General features: G+C 42.1%; 1 protein-coding gene across 4 annotated transcripts in view; it reads right to left on the minus strand.

Annotated features, from left to right (window-relative positions):
• The window catches only part of adgrv1 (adhesion G protein-coupled receptor V1), a 112,657-nt gene that overhangs the window by 38,562 nt on the left and 48,657 nt on the right, over window positions 1-25,438 (minus strand). For all 4 annotated transcript variants that reach the window (XM_085787115.1, XM_085787117.1, XM_085787116.1 and 1 more), the window contains 28 exons: window positions 25,145-25,324; window positions 24,650-24,814; window positions 24,349-24,469; window positions 24,137-24,260; window positions 23,891-24,029; window positions 23,544-23,729; window positions 23,155-23,390; window positions 22,861-23,009; window positions 22,536-22,734; window positions 22,064-22,283; window positions 21,740-21,979; window positions 21,443-21,592; window positions 21,087-21,307; window positions 20,717-20,996; window positions 20,436-20,579; window positions 18,213-18,384; window positions 17,962-18,103; window positions 17,242-17,810; window positions 16,863-17,126; window positions 16,440-16,557; window positions 16,148-16,319; window positions 15,759-16,001; window positions 14,092-14,499; window positions 13,227-13,399; window positions 12,798-13,044; window positions 12,458-12,597; window positions 11,346-11,506; window positions 11,020-11,120 (listed from right to left, as the gene is read on the minus strand). In XM_085787115.1, the coding sequence (XP_085643241.1) occupies window positions 11,020-11,120; window positions 11,346-11,506; window positions 12,458-12,597; window positions 12,798-13,044; window positions 13,227-13,399; window positions 14,092-14,499; window positions 15,759-16,001; window positions 16,148-16,319; window positions 16,440-16,557; window positions 16,863-17,126; window positions 17,242-17,810; window positions 17,962-18,103; window positions 18,213-18,384; window positions 20,436-20,579; window positions 20,717-20,996; window positions 21,087-21,307; window positions 21,443-21,592; window positions 21,740-21,979; window positions 22,064-22,283; window positions 22,536-22,734; window positions 22,861-23,009; window positions 23,155-23,390; window positions 23,544-23,729; window positions 23,891-24,029; window positions 24,137-24,260; window positions 24,349-24,469; window positions 24,650-24,814; window positions 25,145-25,324 (5,664 nt within the window). The remainder of the gene's footprint in view (window positions 1-11,019; window positions 11,121-11,345; window positions 11,507-12,457; window positions 12,598-12,797; window positions 13,045-13,226; window positions 13,400-14,091; window positions 14,500-15,758; window positions 16,002-16,147; window positions 16,320-16,439; window positions 16,558-16,862; window positions 17,127-17,241; window positions 17,811-17,961; window positions 18,104-18,212; window positions 18,385-20,435; window positions 20,580-20,716; window positions 20,997-21,086; window positions 21,308-21,442; window positions 21,593-21,739; window positions 21,980-22,063; window positions 22,284-22,535; window positions 22,735-22,860; window positions 23,010-23,154; window positions 23,391-23,543; window positions 23,730-23,890; window positions 24,030-24,136; window positions 24,261-24,348; window positions 24,470-24,649; window positions 24,815-25,144; window positions 25,325-25,438) is intronic.

The following is a 25,438-nucleotide window of genomic DNA, read 5'->3' on the forward strand; positions in this document are numbered from 1 at the left end:
TCTAAAAATTTAAAAGTCAAAGTGCCTAGAGTCACATTTTAGAACAACATCCAAGTCTTAAGCTTTACAAGAGCCACCGTTACTACATTTGCCATATTTGGATAGTTCACCAACATATTCTACATGCGTGATAATGAGCTGCAATCTAAAGTGTTTTTTTTAAATGCATGTTCAGTCACCTAAGGTTAGAGTGTAGAAGTAAAGTTCACAGGTGTTTTGGGTTGAACCTCGGGCTGAGGCTTACTTGCTGAGCCAGCTGTTTGCAAATAAACACCCACCCCCCTCCGGTCTGTTTTACATCCAAACAACCTCAACCGTGTATCTGCATTTGCTTACGTGAGCGCACACATTACTGCGTTACAGTAATAGTGTGTCTATGTGCTTATGTGAAATAGTGAGGGATGATATCAAAAGCCTCCGCCACATATGACTGATGTATTCCCAGAGTAAATGACAAGCTGAGAGCCTGCAGGCTTCAGAGTGACAGTGTGATCCTGTAAAACATAAGGGAGTCACAGTTTTTTTTTGAAGAGTATGAGGCAGCTGAAACAAGCTCCAACAACCTCAACAAGTTCACATTGTCATTAAAGTCATTGTTTTTGGTCTGGGTGATACTGAGAGCAAACAACACCCAATGCTTTTTTTGTGTAATGAGAACATTTAAAGATTTTTGTACATAGCTTTGCACTTTACAGTAGTTTATGTTTTTCAGTAATATTCTAAAAGAAGCCAAATTAATGTGTTTGGATATTATTAATTTATGAATATTTTTAATTATTATTTTGTAGATGGATTGTATGTTATTTTTGCTGTTGATGCATCTCCTTCACTGCTCACACTACACTCATATAGAGACGGATGGCCATGCTGCCTCCTCCATACAGACTATCTCAGCAGTGCCACCCACATGAAGCACATTTAGCTGCATTCCAGTACTGTAGGCCTCCACTCTTTCCCCCCATTCACACTTCAGTCAAAGAGAGTCTGCCGCTGGAAACCCGCAGCTGCTTTCGATCACAATGGGGCTACTTTCAAGAAGCCTCTTGAATTTCCTTCCCCAACATCTGGTGTGAACCAGTCTGGACACCAGACAGAAACCCCTTTGGGCTGCAAGGCACGACACACGCACACATGGATTCATGTCCATACGCACAGCTATGAAAACACTGTAACCAGCTGTGCAGGGTCAGCTCCCTAAACACACACACTCAGTTGGTCTACTTCGCTCTACCACAAGACTCACATATTGAAGCTCGTACACACACGCTGCGTCTGTGCCTCAGTATGTGCAGTGCATACATGATGTGGGTGTGCACCAATCCACAAACATGATTGTACAGTCGACTGCCACGGTTTGGCCACAGCTGTTTCATGCTGTTCTCAGTCAACAGATGAAATGCCGCACAGTACGAAATTATGAAAACATGAACACTGTTCAGCTCTACTCGCAGATGTTGCTGTCAACGTGTCATAGCTTCAAATGCATTACATTCTGACTGAGCCACACATCCTTTAATTCCCTAGGCCATCTTTCTATTTTCATGTGTGATTGATTCAGAATCAGATGCGGAGGGAGAAGAAAGGTCAACAGTGGTCTATGTAATGCAGCATGTCTGACTAACATCTGCACAGCTATGCTGATATGATTATAACAGTGCCATGTGAGTTACATCATAGTTAAGACTATGAACAGTTAGGTTACTTGCACACACAGGTCTTTTTATGGTGACCTGTTGCATCACTTCCAGATAAGTAGTACTTTTCATGCTTCAACTAATCATCAGGTATTTAAGTACGCGTCAAATCACGTTGATCAGAAAACCTGCAGAAACCTGCGCTGACCCACTAAAGCAGCTCATCCACTGCTGTCCGGCAGGTCATCGATCCAGGAGAGATCCCTTTCATGCAAAGTGGCTGACCTGCAGCAGCTCTCAGTGTCTGTCAATGAGTGGTTACAAAGCCAATCAATATGTGAAGACTCTGATTAGGTTAAATACTGTATGCTCCATTCATACTGTTCCAACACACACACACACTATACATTAGAAACTCAGAGTTCAATTCAGATTTAATCAGAGACACAGCTGCACTATCATGCACTGTATACTGTCTCAGTTGGCCCTCGACAGCTACTGTACCATACCAAAGTAGGACTAAATTAGAGCAATGCTCAGAGGCCTTTGGCTTCGTCCTATAGTTGTAATTTATCTGTAAACAGTTTTGCAATTCTGTAGCTGCCTAGATTAAACTGCTCCAGAGGACTTCCTTGAGTGTACTCCAAAACAGTCCTGTCATTAAAAGAAGTGGAGCTCATGGGAGTCATTGATCAGGCACTTCATTCACATCTGCTGTTGAACTTGGCTCTGGCTGTGGAGCTACAGTGACCCCTACAGTTCAAAGTGAACAAGGGGCCGAGGGCTGGGGTCTATTGTGTTTTGCTGTAAACGTGCTTCTTTGTGTGTGTGTGTGTGTGTGTGTGTGTGCGTGTTTGGGCTGGAGTGGGCTACATGAGTGGGCCCATTCAGCCATCTGTGTATTCTTATGTATGTGTGTGTGAATTCAATTAATCAAGCATATGTATGTGTTTCATAGCTGTAACACACAGAAGCTGTCTATGCAAATGGCAATATCGTGAATTTGTCTAATAGTGTGAGTGTGCATGTATAGCAGGCATTTTAACATAAATGTTGGGATGTGTGTGTGCATGTGTTTATATGTATATGTTTGTCATGTGTTTATTGCTTTTGTTGCTTAAAATATATTTTCTTTGTGGGCGAACCAGCACATCTGCTTTTGTCATCATCCTTAACTTCATTTGTGAAAAAAACACTCAGGAAAACACTGAGATTAAAGATTTGAGCAAAGCTGACAACAAACTGACAAAATGGACCGATTACAATTCTGAGATAAGCCAAGAACAAAGGACCTTATTATAGATGCAGTTTTATTTGATTACGCCATTCACCATTTCCTTCCTCCATTCAACATTTCCTGATTCTTTGAGGAAGTGGGGCGACTCTTATTTTCTATTTCAGGCTCCGCATCGTGCAGCGTACTCTATCAATCAATGTCTCTCATTTGCCAAGCATAAAAAAGAAGGGCCTTCACAGAAAAGTTGTCATTAATTACTACACATAAATGTAAATATCATTTGTCAAATTTAACTCAACACAGACAGCATTAATACAAATATGTGTGTCACGTATGTTACAACAACTGGGGAACATCCAGTTGAACTCAACCTAGAAAAGAAGTGCAAACAACAAGGTAGAATGGCAACATCACCGACCTCAACAGATTCAGGGTAAACTTTGTTTTCACTTCTCTAAACCTCCAAGGTTCACGCCACTCTGCACACAAAGGTCTGCCAAGACAAGCTGTCAAACTCCAAAAATAGAGCAGGGACTTTGACAACTGTGGGCTCCCACTTTGTTTATCATCCACAGTGTCAGCAGCCTTTTGATAAAGTCCTTCGTGACGAACTGGATGACTCCACAAAATCAGGTAAAAGGTGCCCGCTTCTGCATGGAGACAGCACCAAGCAAACAATGACCATTACACTGGTTTCTTTATATCAGTACTTTGATTACACTTTGAATGTAAATCTTTAAGGTCATAATTAAATTACATTATAGAGAAGCTAGCAACTGACAAAAAGAAACAAACTCTTGATCTGATTCCCCACAAGTGATTTTATCTACTGAGGCAGGTAATGAAAGAGAAATTAATGTGTTGTAGCTCAATGGAAGCAATGTCACATGTGAGGGATATAGATTTTGTTAATTCAGACAGAGCATGTGAGACAAATTACCTTTTAGAAAAGTAACTTACTACATATAGCTGAATGTCCATGTTTGTGTGAGTCTATATTTATGAGCTTTGCTTTTGCTTTTAACTTGTTAAGACACCCTGAAGGTGCTGTAACTGAAACATCCCATCACCTAAAATAATAACTGTTGTAACTGTTGACAGTTTATTTGGATTTCTCTTCACGGTTTTCCGGTCTCACAACTACATGGCAAGGAAGGAGCTCATTGCAGAGCCAAGATGAAAGAGAATGTGGCCTCCTGTTGCTATTTATTGCTCTTTCAGGAAATAGATTTAAGTGTATGGAATTAAACCTCAGGTCACCTACTATCAGGCCAACACACATTTGGCAAAAATGTGTAACGTCCAAAGTCCAGAAAGGTTAGAGTCTGCCCTGGATGTCTAGAAAACATCTCTCATTAATTCCACTTACATTGAACTTAGAATATCAGTTGCTGAAGTAACCATGGACACGTAAACTTTGTTGCGCACAACCTATGCAAAATGAATGAATACTGCTAATCCACCCAAACAGCTGTGAGCAAGTAATTTGATTAAACTGAAGATTAAAGGTAAGTAAGTAGTACGTTTTGTGGTCAACAGTTACCCAGGGAAATGTGCACTGGACTGGCAAGGTAGACTTGCACTGGCAGTAAATGATAAGATAAGACTACTGTCTGACCACCCTAGTAGATAAATAACTAGACTGATTCATTAGAAATTGTGAATAACTAATTATTAACATACGGCAGGGAGAGAAAACAGTTAGTCACAGTGGACCTAATGACACAGTTTAGCTGAACATTACAACATTCCCTCATGGAAGTCAGGTGACCTGTGGACAAATCGCACGCGACAAAGACAAGGTCAATACATTTAAAAAGCATTATGATTAACTGAGCTATTAACTCTGAGTTGAATATTTTATGGTTCAGTAACTTACAGCTGTTGTGTGAAGTTGATGGTGCAATATAATTCAACATGATCAAACAGTGGGCTGTCTATTATACTGTAGACATGTTTGAGTTTAAGACCCTTCAGTGTGAAAGCCAACCACGATGAAGATGAAGAAAACATTAACTTGAAATCTCATCGTTTATGAGGTCGGCACAAAATGTCAAACACATTCAGAAGCAAGTGTAGTTTGCTGACTGTCTGCCAAAACAAGGGACTGCTTACTGTTAAATCAAATGGTCTATTTACACTGAATGGTACACACACCAAGCACTGCAAGCACTACACATCTGCAGTTGGTTGGGTAGACTGCTACAAAAAAGACTGTCATTGATCTAAACAATGAGGGTTGGAATTATTCAACATTTTTTCTGGAAATAAACATGTTGAATACATTTGGTAGTTCTCGTCAACAAACAAAATGTGTTATTGAGAAACACTGAATGTGAACATAATTCCACAGAGAGTCCTTGAGGGTTAGCAGTCATTGCTTTGTTGGTGCTGTTATTGCACTTTGATGAAAATGGTCCTGGCAGACAGTGGTTAGTGAGTCTCTGAGAATAAGTCTGAGCAATTTAGGATAAAAAAATGCAGCCATTGATCAAAAATGACGAGTCACATACAATAGGATGTGCCTGGCCACTTCCATAGAGAGAGAAGGGAAAAGGGACAGACACAGTGAGAGAGTCTCTTCCTCATTGTGCCAAGCTACAGTAGGACCAGCAGCAAGCCACAATGATAAAGGGGACAGATAATAGAAACAGGGACATTACTCATCATTTTGTGAGATACAAGCTGGATAAGAGTGGAAGGAAAAAGCCAGAGGGGCAGAATGAGATGAGGAATTTAAACAGGAAAATTATGACATAAAATGTGTTCCTAGATTGTGTAGTTTAGCCCCATTTTTCAGTATCAGGCAAAGGAGACAAGGTTACACTGAAAAGGGACTTGTTTTGAATTAAGATGCTGCTGACTCAAACAGAGACAGATCAGATGAGGAGGAGACCAGTCTGGATGACACTAAGCACAAGGTGTGGGACCAGCCAGTAGTGTGTAATCTGAGTCTCCCAAGAGGCTACCTTCACCTCTCCACTGTCCTAGACACACACAAACTGCTGATACTTTATACCCTTCCATCGTTTGCCTGCCATTAGCTTGGGCTGACAGACAGTAAAAACGCTTAGAGTTGCATTAATATCTTATCAAGGACACGATGTATACTTTATCTTGCTGTTTCTGTAAGAAAAATAACTTCAGAGAAACATTTCTAAATAAATAACATTTTGTTCTAATATATTTGGGACCTTTTATTTTAAGTACTTGAGAAAAATTGGAAGAATTTACTGCCTGACAGGAGAATGAAAAGTAAACATATCCCCTCACTCTTTCCTTTCTTTCAGATTTTCATTTTGTTTCCAGACAATTGTGAGGATAAGCCTAGGAAACAAAAAAGATATATTCTCAGACGTCAGCCAGAGACGTAGACACAGTAAAACTCTCAGTTTATTTATTCCGTGATTGATTGGTCATGGTGGGAACTGACTGATAAACTTCCTCAGGAAAAGCAGAGTCACTCACTTTTTTGATAAACACTTGTGTTGATCTTACTTTTTACTGAAAAGGACATGGTATGGGTTTGGATTACGCAATTCATACACTCCCTTTCCTGGAGAGCTGAGAAACTGCATGTGTGCCTCCCCCCTCCCCTCTGGGAAATGACGGGGGTGTATGTGTACGGCGAGCAGAGAAGATCGGGTTTATGCATGTGTGTATGTGTGTGTGTGTGTGTGTGTGTTTGTGGTTTGAGGAAAAGAACGCTGAATGCTGGGACCGGTCCCGGAGCTGACAGGAAATCCTTAATAATCAGAGCTAAGAGTCACCTAAACACCTCCCAGATACTGGAATAAAGCACTGGGACCACTGGTGTAAACACTTGTGTGGGAACGGCCGTCTGGGATGTGGACGACTGTTTAATCACAGTGGCTGAGAAATTAAATTGTGTTTTTTTTGCAATAGAGATGGAGATTAGATTTTCCATTCCCATCGGCTCAGGGACACACGTGGTCAAACACTCACAAAAACATCAGCTGGAGTATTTTATAAGAAATATGAGTTCTGTCAATCATATGTACCAAACACCACTGGGCTGTTTAATATTTTTATCATCCATAGTGACTTTCAGTAGAAATAACAGGTTTACATTGACTGGAGTCCCTGTGATCATCTCAAACTGTCAACATAGTAAATGTGTTTAGGGACACAACAGCTACTCTTCTACAGTGCTAGAGGGGAACTACGACTTCCTTCAACACTGCTACACATTTCCCTGGTCTGCTCAGAAATATTATTCATTCTCATTTGGGACACTTGCAACTTTTTCTGAAATTAGTGGAATAGTAATGAATCTAAATTGCATGATATAGATTTATGTATTTGGGGAGCTGATGAGATAAGGAGAGATATAAAATTGAAAGAATGAAACCCGTCAGCCAACTAATTGTGTTTAAAAGAAGGCCTCTACTCAAGAACATTGCTCTGTTCATTTTTTGAGATTGCAGTCTCTACTTATGGATTTATGTTTGGTAAAACGAATGTAGATTTATGACAGCAGTGATATGTACTGCAGAGATACAGCACACTGTGGTCTTATTACATCTAGGACCAAATCTATAATCTTTACTCCAAATCTTAAGCAGTTAAAAATTTGTGTGTGTTTTTGATCTGTTCCAACATATTTCTATGTCTCTGCAGTATGAGCATGGTTACATCTGGGAAATGTGAATATGTTGAAATTTGGTGTTTCACAAGATACTTGTCACTCTGTGTAAAGACACAATCAATAAACAAAGATCTTTTTGGAGGTAGTGCACGATCCTCAGTTTCAGAAATACTTGTGCTGTGTATAACAATAATGGATAACTCATCAAAGCTTGCATGCACATTTGCACATATAGACGTACTCCCTGTCTTCCTGTTAGCTAATCCATTATTCTTTTAATTTTATTACTTGCTCAAAATAACAGGGCTTCATTGCAGCTTGTGAGATGAGCCCTGACATAACGACATGTACTAAATCCAATGCATGTTAACATGTACAACCAGGTGGGGTTCACTTACACAGAACATATGCACTGGGTAACTTTCCACTCTGCACAGACAATCTTCAGTTGTCTTGCTGCGGTGAGGAGAAACTGCTGGCCAGAGCCAGAGACTGTAACCGCACAACCTCTGATGTGACAAAACAAAACAAAAAACACACACACACACACACAAGGGTGTACAGCTATCTTTGTGTTGACCAATCTTTGACATAATACACTTAACCCCCCCCCCCCCCCCCCACACACACACACACACACACACATACAAACATGCACATAAATAAACGGTCATTCAGTGTGAGAAGTGGTCATGGATGGAAGAAATACTTCTTTTCTCTGAGCAGGAGGCCTGATGACTTTATCACTGTTAGTGGCCATCCCACTATCAACACTGATCAATACTAAAGCGTCAGACTCTTCAATAAACCTGAGATTAAGATTAAGTTACATGCAGTATACACTGCATGCTGCATTGGCTGTTGTAAAGTTTCTGCAACAAATTACATTGACAAGGTTATGAATGAACTGTTAACCTGTTCTGTATTTGGGGCCCTACCATGTGACATAGCAGTCAGTAGTTTCAGTTTCTGGTTATCCTGCCTTGATCAGTTGTTCGTGGACAGTGGGGGTGAATAGTGTGACCTTTGGGACAACAGAGTCATTCTTACTGGAGCATGTAATTAATTCTTTGGAAAGGTAAAGAAATCTGAGGAGGACATACAACTCCATAGAGAACAAGGTCATACTATAGACAAACTAAAGACATTTCTGTCTAAAATGGATGCTGCATTAATCTTGTACGTCTACCAAATTCTCTAACCTTCCAACTCACTTCAGCTTTATTTATTTAATCTATTTATTTTTTGTTCAGGCCCATGGCCTTTGTGAAAACCAGACAGCTGAGAGGCATGACAGTGAGGTGTATTCAGACAGTAAGACAATTAAAAACCTTCATCATTTGAACCTTGAGCATCCACCTTCTCCTTCTCCTCTCAGACTCTCACAGAGCTTTGGGATATTATTCTAGTTTTTTCTCGCTGACTGTAGCCGTTGCAGGGAGAAATAAATCAAACCGGCAGCTTTAATTTTCTCCCCACTGAGGCCGGAGTCAGTGACTAATTACAGCTCCGCCACCTCAGATGGAGAGCCCTCTCAGTTGAAACTGGGCCTGACAGTTCAAATCCATGGCGAGGGATGAGCAAGGCTGAGACGTACACATTGAGGAGATATTTCTGTCACTAATTACAACTCTTTCATTAAAGATGCGGGACCTTTTACCTTCTCCATACAGAAAGTTTAATTGTATCCTCTCGCAATGGCAATAATTGATTATAAAAACAAAGAGAAAAAAAATGCTGAGGTTTGCAGTTACATCCTCAGTTTTAAAGAGACGTGGATTCAGATGGATCATTACTGAGTTTAATGTCTTTCAGAGCACCACTGTTGTTTTTGTGTTTGGAGAGAAATCCATTTGACCTAATTGTCTCAACTTTCAGTATATACTGTAGTGTATGTTTCAGTGTGTCAACATTTATTAGTGTGTTTAAGTAAATACTTGGCAAAATAAATTAGACAGACTACTTCATTGGAAGGCAGATGATTACCAGAGGGACTAAACATGACACTTGATGGTGAAATATCTGACAAAACAGCGACTTAATGGACCTTGCTGTGGTAATTCATCACACGTTTCAGCCTCAAGTCGACTGCACCTCTCACCTTATGCGTACATGTTCTAAAGGGGAAATCAGTGAATACGTGAGCTGTTTGCTGTATTGACATCATTTACCCAAATTATAAAAATAAGGGCCCAGAAAAGTGGGCAGATGTCCGACATAAACAAAGCTTTCAGAGGGAAGAGGCTGAAGGCAAACTAAAACAAGTCTGCTGCTACTGTAGGGGTTTATACAAAAAAGGATGTTAAGATTTTTCTGTTTCTAGTTAGCCATCACAGATCTAAGATAAGGTCCACGGTTAAGTGAAGACAATGACGTCAAACAGGCTATTTTAACTTGGCACATCTTGCACCTCAAGTGCATCATTATCTCCACAATTACAAACCAATTACAGATGACCACTTAGGGGGTACATACTGTATTAATACCAGAGTGCACCTTTGAACAGGCCTTCAGTTTGTCACTGTGGAATACAACCAGGCCTTCATTGACTGGCCTTGACTGGAAGGCCAAAGACACACGCACGTATTTTATAAACTATAGCACAATCTCAGACACGTGCACATCTAAGGAAGAAGGCCTAACCATGCAGTACAGTATCAACGAGGAAACAGAACAGGACGGAATTTTCCATCCAAAACCCTGTAAGGTTCAGGGGCTCTGCCTGGGCCATAAACAGTTGGAGTCCGAGGTGTTTTGCCCCCAACGACAGTCTGCTTTAGTAGGGGCTCGTGTTTGTCAACCAAAGAGAGGGGGGACCAGTGGAAAATTACCAGTCCCGCACTCACTCACGCACACACGTGCACACATACACACACACACACGTGGTGGGGACAAGCCGAGAGACTACCGTGCAGCCACATATCTATCTCGCTCATTGCTTATGTGACAGCTTGCGTTTTTAATGGGTGAGGGTGCGGGGGGCATGGTTGCGTTGTCAGGACGCACCGGCCCGCAAACTACGCAACCAGTGACATTCAATGATGTGTGTTCAATCACGACCATGCACATTTCCAAGAAAATACCTGTGACATGTCAACTGGCCAGTGAGGTTGGGTTGGTTGGGCCCAGTTGAGCATATACATGAATATATATATGAATGCGTGTTAGTGTGTGTGTGCACGTGCATACTTTCAGTGTACGTTGAACATATTTTAATATACAATATAAAATAAAGATGTACATGTGCATGTCTCTTTTTCTAGGCCATGAGAGTGAAAGCGTGAGTTTTGCAACACACACTACCCCCATGTTAATGTGTACGAGCTATTGATCCATGGAGCTGTATGGAGATGTATGACTCTATAATAACTTCTAAAGGTTCCCTATCCATCTGAATTTGAATCCATATAGAGAATGAAATGCCACAGGAACTAACCCAGATGGGTGTGGGAGTGTGAAGGTCTAACCCTTCATAGGCATTGATTTGTGCTCAATGTGGCTTAGGTCTTCACAAAAGGATCTTATCAGAAATGCATTACCTGGGTTCCAAGGCAGCTCACCATCATGTGAGTGAGCAGTTTGGCAGCAAACATTGGGAAACGAGAGCACAGCACGTGGGATATGATGGCCAACGCAAAGCCTGTGGCGGGGAGAGTAGAAAACAGGAGACCAATATTAATGATCAATTTAAGAACTGATTTAAATGAATCAGCAGTGGCTATTTATAGCATGTGGGAGGAAAATATAGCATCTGAAGATGAATCATGCCAAAGGCAAAAGCAAGCAGTGGGCAGTCAGAAAGAAAACATGAAAACAAGTGAAGTTAAGTGCAAAAGAGAAGACATCAGAGTGGTGTGTTTTGTACCTGAGATGCAGATAAATCCTGAGGCATAGAAGGCCTCGTTGTAGGACGCAAGAGTGGCAAACTCTGCGTAGGCTGTGTAGACGGACAAGTGGGAGCAGGCACATTCCACATAGTTCCCACTCTCTTTCACAACCCTGCAGTACTGACCATCTGATGACCAGCTAGAGGGACGAGAAGAAAGAAAGAAGGACACGGACAAGTGTCAGCATGATAATTACAACGGAATACAATAAAGACCAGGCAAATAATGAGGCAATGAGTCTCCTGCTCTGCAAAATATTTCAGTTACACTATTGTCACCTGCGGCTGCATTTACCCCTCAGTGATACTGTGTGACAAACTAGACGATTATAATCATATTATGGGCTAGCACGTGTGTAGCACCACTAAGAAATAGCTATTGATCCAGCAGCTTTTGAAAAGCAAAAACCATCCTTTAACGTTTTAATTTTAACCTTCCATTCACATCAATAAAATCATACTGCAGCATTGACCTTTACTTTTCAGTGACTTTGCTTCTCTCTTCACTTTTTTGTTCTCTCTCCCTATCAGTTCCCTCATCATTTTTGTTTTCCGGGCCGTTCGGGATGTTGCTCGGGCCAAACCAAACCTGCCAATTCTTAACATGTAACAGTGTGTTCCAGCCAAGTCCCATTCCATGCCCCAAGAATGTCCTGCAAACCGTCTCCAAGTGGGAGGACTCAAACTGTAGCAGACTGAAATGTGTGGATATTAAACAGAGAGATGTGACTTCCCCCGTGGACACAGAGAGGGCTTATTGAGAGACTGAACTTGGACTTCTGCCTTTTCTCAGCCAACTGGTCTCATTTAATAAGCACAAGGACAGACAGAGGTGAGCAGGGGGTTACAGCAGAACATATTCAAACACTGTATTGTCCAGTGGCAGTGAACGAGACAAATAGTCCCTAGAAGAAACAAATCTTCAGTGGGCTTACACTGGGATAAACAATCTTCATCACCAGTGGAGGTTGCATCATCAAGAGCAGAAATGTTTTGACGGTTGATACATATCTGAAGTTTCAACAAGCTGTCTGTGGCTCATATAGAGGCACTGAGCATGAACCTTAATAGGGGTGTTTGTGGTGCATTACCTTGAGGTGGTCTGATTCCAGAGGAGGCACAGAGACCTGCCTGGTTTGACTTGCTGACCTGGGCTGTGGATACGATACACCACCTCGTTCCCATCTTCTAGGGGTCTTGACCCTTTGTCCTGGATACTGGCAGAGAATACCTAAGCATACACAGAGACAACAGATGAAGAGAGTTCAGCTTTGGAGTGGACTTAAAAATTAATGGTGAGTTTCTGTTGGAGCAACACTGCCACCTGCAGGTTTTTTAATGAAATATTTCCTCATCACTGAAAAAAAAAAATAGATTTGGTAAAGTTCTTTTGCTCCAAATAAGCAAAACTATAAAAGCTGTATACTGTACCTTCCCATTGAGAGCAGTGGTTGTATCATTTCTGATAAACCAGTGTTCAGTCCTAAACTCGGTCAGCTGGATTTGGCTGAGGTTGCCGCAGTCAGGAGTCACAGCTGCTGGTACTGCTAACAGGGTATCTGGGAGCTGGAAGAAGTCTGCATTACGGCCCCTGAATTTGTGTCCATTGATTTGTGTTGGGTACCACTGGAAGGCTGAGATGGTCATGTACGGACATGTCTCCAGGATGGTGCCCCTTCTGGAGTAATCACACAAAGAGAAACATTAAATTGAATTGGAAGCATGGAAATCTAGTGAATAATATTCAAAAGGAAAAAGAACAGTGTCTGTGTGAACATGCATTGTCGGTTAGCATTTATCTAAGGAAGAGGACAAGATGTTTAATAGCTTAAAACATCACAGAGGGATATCGACACTCACATCTCGCACTGGCTGTGCGTGAGGAGAGAGAAAGCAAATCGCTCAGCCACCTCAGCGAGGTGGCTAAGGCCTCGGGTGTCGACTCTGCTGGGATTGGCCAAAGCGCACAGCAGGTCGTAGGTCAAATTCCGACTGCTCTCCTGAAAAGGAGCCCTCTCTGCCTCTGCAAGCACCTGGCTCAGGAGAAGAGGGAGAGAAGGTGAGGGAGGCAACAAGGACCTCTGATATTGTGTGCATGTGTCCGTCATTGGTCATGTCATCTGTATTAGTCTCTTTTCTATCACAAATAAAACTGCAGTGGTCTTTCCATCTCTAGTCTAGAGGCTGAGCAAGTGCAATATGCAGACTCTACTCTAGCAGAGCAGTGTGGTGATGGCAGTGCTCATGTAGAGTGACATCTGAGACCTTTTCAAATGACAAACTACTCCTCGGATCTGTCAGAGTAGTGCAGAAAAGGTGATGTATGGCCTTTAACAGAGCTCTGTCTGACACAGACTACTAGACTGACGCACAAGCTTCAAGTGGTGAAAAAATACAATAGCACAGTGGAGTGTTTCATTCATCACTGTCTCATTATGGAATAAAAAAACAAATGCAAATCAGTAATTTGTGAGGTCCAGGAAATGGTGATATAATCAAACTTGTTTGTGTCAGCATATCAAAAAGAGGGAAAATTTGTTTTAACCTTTCAGAGGGAAATCTTCAACAAAATAAAATCTTTTTCATTAATCCTACATCATCTAGGTCTCATATCATGGTATGCTCTTGTGAAAGAGTTAAAATACAACTATATCACATTACGCTGTTCTATCTGCTCCTATTTTAACCATTGTTATAGTATATGTTTTGTCTCTAACCCTCTTACCTTTCCTAGAGCTTCAAGCACAGCAGTAATCTGTTCACGGTTGAGAGGTGCGTTGACCTCGTTGATCAGTCCTTGCAGGGCCTGGTTCAGTACTGTTGGGTTAAGGGGCTGATGTAATTGTTCAAGTAAGCCCCACACAGCTGCACTTGCTGCATTTGACACCAGAGTCACATTGGCCAGCCCAAACTGAGGGTGTACGCTGGCGCCCCCTGTAGCATTATAAAGCTCCACTTGGAAGCGCTTCGGTGTGGGCATGAAAGAGGCGAGCTCAGGTGTTAGGTAAATCTCCAGTGATGTGTTCTGTTGGCCCACATCGAAGGTAATTCGACCCTCCTGTTTAGGAAAGTCCATTCCAGCTTTAGCCGGCCGGATTACAGATGGACCCAACACCTCTTCCCGAAGGAGCTCCTGGAAGAGAAACACAGACATGTTTTGTGCTAAACATGAATAATTTGGCAAGTGAGGAGATGAATGAATTATTAGAACAAACATTATGTTGCAGGGCACCCCCAAATGAATAAAAGTGACAACTTGTTATCACATATAGTTACATGAGCGGAAAAAAAAGAGTTACAATTCAGACCTCAACACAATCCCCATTTGATGCACTGTGTCTATGTAAATGAGGAAGACCATGTTGTGTTGTGACATTTGGGTTGAAAGCATTGAGTAAACCAAATGTTGATGGTGTTTTCATAATAATAATCATAATAACAGTGATAATAAAAATGACAGTACACGCTTTTGTTTTGCAGTCCCTCAACATGCATTAGCTCTGAGAGATGAAAGCAGATGACCTGGTCAAGTGTCTCTGTAAGCTTTTTGATTTTGTTGTGTGCACTAGGCACTCTCTCACTTTGATCTCCATTATCAAAGTCTGAGTGCCAGTGGATATAAAGCCTCAGAGCTGCGAGTACTCCAGAAATCTTTAATCATGATCCCTAAAAGAAAAGGAGTGCAGCAACCAGTTTTAAAAAGTGAGGAAAGGAGGAAATGTTGCTCTTTTTATACACCATCAGCCTCATAAAACATGACTTTATGTACAGTATTATTGTAATATACATACAGTACTGACAGTATGTGGAGGATGGAGCAGTGAAATGTAAAATGATTACTAAATTCTGTTTTGTTTTTGTTTAGCTTCCATTTTAAAATATGTGCATAAATGAAGGATTATATCATGCAAGGTTGAATATGAAATAATGATCATGGTACAATACATTTATATCTTGTTGTGTCTTATGCATGACCCAATGAAGTCAGCAGGTTTTCCTACTTACTGACAGTAAGTAAACTGAAAAGTATTCCGATCAGACAGACACCGATAAACACCAGTGTTATTGTTTGAGTGATTGGGGAAACATCTTATTAAAGATTAAAATTTAATTGGTTTGAATCTTCAGCCTAGACTGATAATAAGATTTCTTAGAGCTCAGAATTACACCTATGAGGCTAAATTTAATAGACAAATATTGCTTCTACTTGTGTTGCATCAAAACAAATAAAAAATCAATTTAAACAATTACAAATACCTTTTTAAGAAATGAACCATGTGCATTTCAGTGCATTTGTGCATACTTCACTGTATGAATCAGTGCCCAGTTATATTCGTATGAATGGCTTCATGTTGCTCTATGTTCTTTACTACAAATGTGTTTGCCACTTACCACGGTGCGATATCGTACAGACATGGCTGAAGCTGTGCTTGCTTGTCTGTAGACCTGGAGACTGAGCCTTGTGGTCATCGAGGTGGCAACGGGCGCTCTGTGGCCCACAGCAAAGTACACCACGCCTTCTGGATTGTCACTCTCTGCCAAGGTGATGTTGGCAAAACGAGTGGTCTCATTAATAGTAGCTCCTGCACCAACCTGATAAATCTCCACCAAGAACCACGTCTGGTACTCTGGTTCCTATGGCAACGCAGACAGCAGCTGTGTTATTTTTTGCACCATTTTTCTTAGGATTATATAAAGAAATCCATTATTTAGTTCTTTGATGTTATTGATGCATTTCAAGGTCAGAAAGATGCCAACATCGCCATGCTGTAATCTCTTACTTCATCATCCTTGACCTCCAGAGTGAGATCACATTTTATAGCTCCTCTCCTGCACAGTGTTGCTCCTGAGGTCTGTGCCAGCTGTCTGGTTAGGTTTACTCCATTGTTGACGAGAGTTTGAGCAGCCTTGCTAAAGGTTACTCTCCAGAAGACCTGCAAATCCTCAAAGGCTCTGGACAGAGAGAAAGAGAATACTAAATAGCTATAAACACATCTTGATGGCAGACAAATATCCAGCTTTTTCAAGGAGACAATTTGTTATTAATCCCAGAATGAAAAACAGTTTTATCACCTGTTTTCTTGTCTCTGCAGGTGGAGGACAGCGGTTCTGTTTTCTGAATCCTCATCCAGAGTTTGGCCCATCAAAGAATTAAAACTAAATCCTATAATACCGTTATGGAAGTCACTCCCTGTTATGGACAGAGGGAAGGATGAATAACGATGAGTAATTGAAGATATCAAAACTGAAACAGATGAAAAAGTTAAACTAATCACATAATAAACAACCCTATATAGGGAGACCAAATGGCATTAGCACACGTCTGCTGGTTCATTTGATTAGATACAAATAGGATTTATGTTTTTGTTAATTTAATTAATAATTTAGCTATAAATCAAGGAAAAGAAAGTACATGTACAAGTACATGAATGCATACAAAAACTATACTATTTTCTGGAACGCACTGCCTCAAAGACCTGTTTTTCATAATTTTACCAAGGATTGTGATCTTGGCAAAAGCTCCAAAGCCCTGGTCTGGGCGGTCGGTGATCTGGGCTCCTCCCTCGGGATCACTAAGGTAGATGAAGAATACTTCCTGTCCCTCTGGCTCTGAGTCATCAAGGATTAGGAGGATGACCTCTGTCTCATTCTGCCCCGCCTGTAGGGACACTACAGTGGATTCCAAGCGGAAGTCCTGTTGATCCTTTGCAAGGGTCCCAACAGGCTCCAGGGTGAAGGGAAGAGGTGCGGTACTTCCATCTGGATAAAATCACACAATAACATGAATTAAAGGGACATAGTAAACATCAAAGTAGATTAGAAAATATAGCATTTTGCAATAGATGAAGAAACCTGTGCAACAAAAAACACACACCTCCGTATGCTTGGACCCGAACGCTGACATCCCCAGCCACACTGTCTGATCTGCGCACCCTCAGCACCACCCTCCGCTCCTGCTGGTTCTCCTCATCTCTGTCCTCCGCTACTTGGACCAGTTCAGGTCCAATACTCAAAACTCCACCAGTTGCGTCACTTGCCAGGATAGTGACAGTTGCCACGCTGTGCTGAGGGTTGAGGCGGGGAGAGGCCTCTGCCCAGGCTAAGTCTGGACCACGCACTTGGACACCTGTGAGGTTGACATGAAAGTACTCATCTGGCTCTGAAAGGGAGTCATCAAGTATTGAAAGATGGAACGAGGAGTTGGTTTGGCGGGACGATTCAAAGACCAAACGGCCATCTGGCACTGCTAGAAAGTCCTCTCCTGCTGTTGCACTCTGTGCTATTGTTTTATAGGACACGTAGGTGGTGTTGCTTCGAGAACCATAGAGTCTCTGAACGTAAAGTGTTATAGTCTGAATATCCTCTGCGATAACTATCTGCCGGGAATCGGGGGCCAACTGGTAGATCCCCAGTGGTTCCACTTCTGCAATAGTAAAGCCAGACCTGTGAAGGGAAACAGACACGAGAATAAGACTAGACTAGAATTGACTTGATATGGCAATGTTCAATTTAAATTCTAACAAAATGGAAAATTAAATAAACTGTTGACATCAATAAGGAAAGATATTACGTTCAAAGACAGTGATAGATTTACCTGAGCTTAACAGCACCAGTTGCAGAAGTGCTGGAGCTGGCAGCAGTGAGGTGTATAGCATAGGAAGCTGGCTCTAATGTGTCAGCAATAGCTGTGAGAGATATGGCTTTAGTCCTCTCTCCATGGGACAGGGTCAGTGAGCCTGATTATAAGGGAGGAGGAAATTAGTAATCTATCAATCTATCTTGTAAGTTGAAAGAAAAAACAACAACAACTCAATACAGTGGCACAGGTGAGTCTGATTGCATTACCTGAGCTTGGGGTGATGGCTCCAGCTCTGAAGCCAGGCAGAGCTTGTCCTGACGGATACCCAGCTTCCCACTGCACTCTGATGTCGCCGAACAGCCCTGTTCGTGTCACCTGTGCTTCACATGTCCCTGTTTCAACACTTGAAACCTGCAGGGCTAGGGAGGCAAAGCCAACCTGCATGACCGACATAATGAGAAAAGACAGATTATGGGTAGGGGTGTCACGATTCTCCAAATCCTCGATTCGATTTTATTTTCGATTTTAGGGTCACGATTCGATTCGATTCTCGATTTTTTTTCTTTTTCTTACAGCACAGAGGCCTTTGCTATTTTCAGACTAGTCTAGTCTACGATCATTGGTTTTATTCATCAAATTTTGTACAGTAAATCTTATTTCAAAAGATGGGATACATATAAGTGATGCAATTTCCATAATGTATCACATTAGGCACTAATGGTCACATTTAAATAATTTCTTTACAATATAAAGGTAACATGCCCCCAAAAATCATGATCCAGGGGCCAAAATTGCCCCCAAGGTTTTGAAACAAATATATTTATATCTGTACATTATCATAGTTTTATTTTCATTAATTTACCGTTGTGTTTCATTATTCTCCTGATGGCTTAATGTAATGTAAACGAGATTGCGCTGATACGGAGAGTCATGTGACAGACAGCGGGGCAGAGTTGCAGCTGCAGCGCTGCCATGGACCTGATGATCAGGTCCTGATCAGAGGCAGTGGCCCACAGTGCATCAGTCCCAGATCCTCCACCGTCACCAGATCCCCCGAAAGCCCCCGCAAATAATACATCGACAAAAAGTGGCAAGTTGCACCTTTTCGTCGGCGTATTATTTGCGGGTTGTTTTTTTGTTTTTTTTAATCTTATAACGTCTCTGCAACATGCGGCTCTCAGTGCTTGTCGGTGTTGTGCAGTTAGAGCTGTGTCTCCCTCCTGTTTCCCAGGCAGGAGGGACAGTAGCCCACCAGGGCTGGGTGATAAAACGCTATAAATTGTGAAATAACTTTTCTTCGATAGAAATATGAGACGTGGTCGATAGTTTTCATTCATCCATGTTTTGGCAAATAGCCAATGATATTGAGAGTTGCGCCGTGCCGAACCAATCATGTGGCTGGAATAGAGTCAGTCAACATGTGCATTTGTTTGGGTTGCTGCAGACGTGCACATCAGCTGACACCGCCGGTTAAAAAAAAAAAAGAGAGAGAGAGAGGGAGAGAGAATGAGTGTTGTCTCGAAATAAAAAGTAAAGGAGAACTCGAACCAGTGACTGACAAGACGCTTGGTGCGCAATGGGGACAACAGGCAGTTGTAGCTTTGCGGGGGGGGGGGATCGTCGATCCTCTCTTTGACTTCGATGCTCGAGATCGTGACGTAATTTCGATCGATTTCGATAAAAAATCGAAATCGTGACACCCCTAATTATGGGTGTTGGCATGTTGCTAACATATACACTAAAGCAGAATATTATGAAACTTAAAGCAGATATCAGTGGAATGTTTTTGTTAATATAAGTCCTAAATAGTCCTATTTTCCGTCAGCAATCACTTACATGAAGTATTTCAGCCTAAACACGAGTCTCTCCGTCACTCTGCTCTGCTGTAACCCGAGGAGAAAATTTTCCTTGTGGGATACAAGTGTTATCCAATGAGGGGAGAGAACGGCATGAAGGGCTGTGTGTGCAGCCAAGGGATGCGCGTGAATGTGGTGACGTAGCACGAGGACCAATTGATGCCTGACAAGGGCGGGGGCTGCTAACTCATGGTGCATTCAAGGAAACTCGTACTTTGTGTTTTTCCTTCCTGTGAAGTCATACCAGTTCGATCTGGTACGAGTTCACGGGTCGGAAGTTACGAGTGGCCGTTATAGGGAACTTTCACAGACAACAGGACGGTAAAAACACGAGCTACGGGTTACCTGGAACGCTACCAAGTCGTAGTTGTGACTTGAAGCTGTAACTTACGGTTTCAAAAGCCTGCCTTGAACACAGCATTAGCCGAAACGGCCGTGCCGATGATATCTGCTTTAATAAGACATGTATTTGTTGTAAAGTTCCTTTTGTAGTTCTCATACAAGGTCAGTCGTGTAAACTTCATTGGTAGCACATGTATTGCATGAATAATTCAAAAGGCTTGGTAGTAAAATGCTTGAAAATATTGTAAGATAACCAAAAAGAAAAAAAATAAACATGCAACCACAACTCACCTCTGAACTGGCAGCTTCCTCAGGCACAGTGACCGTAGCAACACTGACGTCATGAAGAAGGCGAGGCAGTGAGCCAAGGATGGGACTGACGAGTCTGACATCAGTGAGCTCCACTCTAAAGCTTTCGCCCAGTAACAAAAACACCTACATAGAAGTAAAAAAAAAAGGAGAACAAAGAGGTGAAAACGAATGAGCATTTCACATGTATAACCTATGGAATCTTACCTGTACCTGTAAGAATTGATTTGTCTCTGTACTAGAGTCAGTAAGCTTTCACTTACCTGGCTACTGATGGGCACAGTGAGAGTGCTGAAGGTCTGTCCTTCACCCAGGAACAGTCTTCCTTGAGCTTTTCCTCCCAGTATCTCGTTGATGTCCATCACTTCATCTATGCCTCCACTGATCCTGTAGCCCACACTGGCATTGCCGAAAAGTCCAGCAAGTCGTGTCACATTCATAACCAGAGCCCTGGTGACCTCTAACCCTGACCCCACTACCACTATGGACTGTTGCTCAGGGTTCAAGGAAAAGACACCGTGGGGCTCATCATTTGCACGCACCCTAAAGGTGACAGAATAGGAAGGATTAATGTCAAATTGATTCAATCATTGATCTTTTTTACTGTATGTTATTGACTTAAATAGGACACACCTGATGTTAGCTGTGATTAGGTTTGCGTTGGCATCCAGAGTAGCGCCGCCCTCCACCGCTGTGAGTCGGACACTGTAGATCTCCTCCAGCTCTGGGACTGTGTCAGGCATCAGGCTGAGGACGATTTCCGCCTCCCTGTGTCCCTCCAGAATATTTACTGAACCAGCTACAGCCAGGAAGTCACCTGCTATGTCTGAGTCGCTCTGTATCTGCCAGTGCACCTAAAGTGAAAACATGATTATGTGTTAACACTTCACAGCGACAACAAATAACTAAATTCAGCTAGTTTGAACACAAATAGTGGATATGATTCATAAAAAAATAATGATACATGACGAATAATGATGTATACTTACTGTGATGTTCCCCATGACACCCTCTCTGCGTGTAATGAACAACGAAATATTAAGTGGGCCCTCTGCTTCTGTGGATTCATTGTAGACACGGTCCTGAAGGGCATCTGCAGTAAACTGGACTATACCATTGGGGTCACCAAACTTCTCTATCTGGGGAGAAAAAGTAGAGTGAATAGGGTTTTTAGACTTGAATCAAGCTGGTTTTAGAAAAAAATGCAATAATCTGTATTCAACTACTACTGTATAAATGAGTCAACATGGAGAAATCAACATTGCAGTCGTGATACCATTAGTTACCTTCAGTGATACAGAACCAGCCTGAGGATCAACATCCATCTCTCCAGATATGATGCTGAGCTCTATAATAAATGTCTCTTCGACCTCCACCTCTCCATGGGGAAGAATCCGCAGCTCTATGGTGCGTGCACCCTCTTCCCCATCCCTGAAGAAGAAGGACCCATTCACAGGCTCTCTAATGTCTGTGTTGAATGGAGAAAGGACGTCTCTGCTGTTAGGACCACGGATGACCCAGGCAACCTGTCAGAAGAAAGCCATTTTGATTTAGTAGAAATCAATGAAGAAAATCAAAAGATAAGCCAAAGCAGATGTTGTTCATCATACCGATGCATTGCCCACGAGGCCTCCTGCTCTCTCCAAGACGAAACTGAGTTTGAGAGTGGAGTTAGGGTTGACCACAGAGATTAGGCTCTCATTGAGGAAGCGCACTAACCCACTCGGAGAATCACTCTTGGCGATGGTTACCCTGGCAACTCGCTGAGAGCCTAGAACTGCACCCCCTGTTGCTTCAATCAGCAAGACCTCAAATATCTCAGCATGTTCACTGTGGGAGACAAGTTCGGTGTTAAATGGAAACTAAACAATGTCTGCACTCATTATAGCATTGAAAGTTTTTTTTTAGGTCTCAGCTATTGAACTGAGTGACCTGCTGAGTGATTAATCTGACAATATTTTCTGAACAATTTAAATCTGTGCTTGATGTCTTTTCAAGTTAAGATGCACTAATGAAGCTGGCACAGAAATATATGTGAGCCATGAGTAACACACATCTTCAAAGTAAATTTTTTCGTCTCACCTGTCAAGGTCATCTATAATAGTCACATTAATGTAGCTGGTATTCTGCCCATGGGCAAACACCACAGAGCCATTATCCAGGATGTAGTCAAGGTCAATTGTTGCACTCAAGCTTCTGGAAATGAATTGAGCAGAGACTGGTCCATATGAGCCCAATCTTCTCACCACCGGGATCAACATGGTGCCCACATCCTCCTCAACTGAAAGATAGAAAGCCATTACCATTTTACATGTAGTAAATAATCATTTGACATGATTTCTGTATCAAATGCATAGCACATAGACAGAAGGAAATTGCTTCAAACTGGCCTACTTCTGACTCTCACCTGTAGTGCTGACGAAGTCCTGTCTGAACTCCAGGATACCCTCAGCATTGTCATTCTTTTGTATGACCACAACAAGAGAAGAGATGTTGCCTATAGCTGGAGGCTGGTCCAGCTGCAGACCCGACTCTCTCACTGTGTAGTCCACAGCACTGACCACCAGAGGGAGACAGGAGAGGGAAATTTCACTGACAAGAAAACTTGACCACACATCAACTAGATGTTTCCACTAAATCGAGGCAGATTATTCTAGTGCCTCCCTCTATTATCAATTACAATTATCTCAATAATATCTACCTGTCATTAACAAACTGCACTTCAGTGATGTAGAGGAAGAACATCTCAGGCCCCTCTGGAAGACTGTCATCTTCAATTTGCAGCGTGACTTGCTTTGAGGTTTGGCCTGAGGTGAAGAGTAGTCGCCCTGAAGCTGGAGTAAAGTCCACTCCACTGACTGCTGTGTCACCTGAAGTCTTGTAGGTGACCCACACGCTGCCCAAGCTGCCGAATGAACGATTAACTGTCACATTCACCTGAGGAAAGGAAAAGAAACTATAAAGTACTACAGCTACAGTGTAACTAAATTATATCAGGTGACTCTTTACATAATCTCATTTGTTAATATGCCTACACTATGATACAACAGATATACTCTATATGTATGAGTCTCATTTTCATGACCTCACCATTCCCTCCTCCTCTGTTGCCATTAGCTGGTGCTGGGTGAAGGAGAAATGGCCATAGGGGTCGTCACTGGCTGCCATAGTAATTCTGGCATGTCTGGCTGTGGGACTTATTTCCAATCCTGAGGTAGCAGAGGTCAGTGTAAGCTGGTACTCATGGCGCTCTTCAGGAAGGTCATCATCCAAAGCCTGGAATCATAACAGATATCACTTGGAAAGCTTTTTTAAAAATCCCACAGGGAGTTGTCGTTGTGGTGCATTTTTGTTTCTGTATGAGAGATATGCAGTTCACAGATGCAGGCAATATGCTGATTTCATTCCAATAAACACTTTAAAATCGACATTCATACCTTAAGAATAATGGTGGCAACAGACTGCCTGTCTCTCATAATCACAACGCCAGATATCTCTTCAAACTCTGAAACCACAGCTGGAGTGATATTCCAATACACCTGGACTTCTCCAAAAACACCTGGTCCTCGCACAAGTCTGGGGAATACACACAAAAACAGATTTTAAATCATAGATGGATGAATTTAAAGCTCTTATTTATGTTCTCAGTGTAGTCATATAGTGTGATATGCACAGCATCTCACCTGACCACAGCACTGCCATTGTAATCTCCCTGAGGTTCTCCAATAAGGATGCTCCTGGAGGACTCTGCTATTCCAATAATCCCAAGGGCAGCCTTGTCTGCCGTAATAATGATGGTGACCATGCCTGCATTGCACATAACAGACCAAAGGAGTTAGGGCAGGTATGAGTATGTGGTAATTGGACATTTAATCAATTAATGCACAGTACTAACCATTTAAGGGGTCGATGACAGCCTCACTCTCAGCAGGAAACAGCCGGACGGTAAAATGTTCTTCTCCTTCCAGTACAGTGTCAGCAAGGGCTCTGATCACAAACGTCTTCACAGATTCATTCTGTAAAGCATGAAAAGTGTAGCAGGCTTCATGAAGACACTTGCAAAGTGGATGAGGTCAAAGGATTAAAGAGTGGTTATTGCTTAATATCGAGATTACAAACTGACTGAACCATTCAGTGAAAGTAAAAAAAAAATCAAGATGTGGTGGGACAGTGACACTATCTACTTCATACTGTACCTCAGTGAAAACAAGAGTTCCGTTGAGAGGTGAGAGGTCATCTGTGGCCTGGTCTTCAAGCCGCCACACCAGTGTCACCCTGCCCTCACCTCCTGCACTACGCAGCACTGCTAGTGTTGCCACAGCAGCCGGGTCGCCCACAAACTCTGGCTCACTGACAGTAACCTTAGAGGGGATTAAGTAATATGATTACTACTACTAATCCAAATGTTGTCTAATGTACACCAGGTGCACACTTGTGTAGTACCAGGTACACAGTTGTGTAGTATGGAGTGAAATGAGGAAATAATAGGATGAATTCCAGCACAACATCACTAATGAGTTTATTAAAGACACAAATTTGGTCAATCTATTTCAGGTGCTGTGCTTTGTGCTGACAGTAAGAGTGAGTTCTGTTATTTTTTTCATGATATTGAAGCAGTAAAACACTAAAAACATCATAGGGGTCAACATAAGTCACAGAAAATCATAATGATGCAGAGATTGCAGATTCACCTCCAGTTCCTGAAATCCAAACCGTCCAAGAGGTGAGTCGTTGGCTGGAATACTGACATTTACAGCGGTCACTTCTCCAAGTCGAGCTCCACCAATCACAAGCAGCAAAAACACTCTGAAGGTTTCCAAAGGCTCCACTTGTTCATCATCCAAGATGGTGATAGCAATTGGGGCTTCTGTCTAAAAATAAGTATGAGGAAGCACAAGTTAATAGCTTGAAACTACTGAGTAGTAACCTGTGGACAGCTTTTCTCCACAACTTGATATGGTATTGAGGACAGGTTCATTTCAAAT

Source organism: Trachurus japonicus, chromosome 9 (genome assembly GCF_045865225.1).
Source record: "Trachurus japonicus isolate A0001 chromosome 9, Traja_1.0".
NCBI lineage: Eukaryota > Metazoa > Chordata > Actinopteri > Carangiformes > Carangidae > Trachurus > Trachurus japonicus.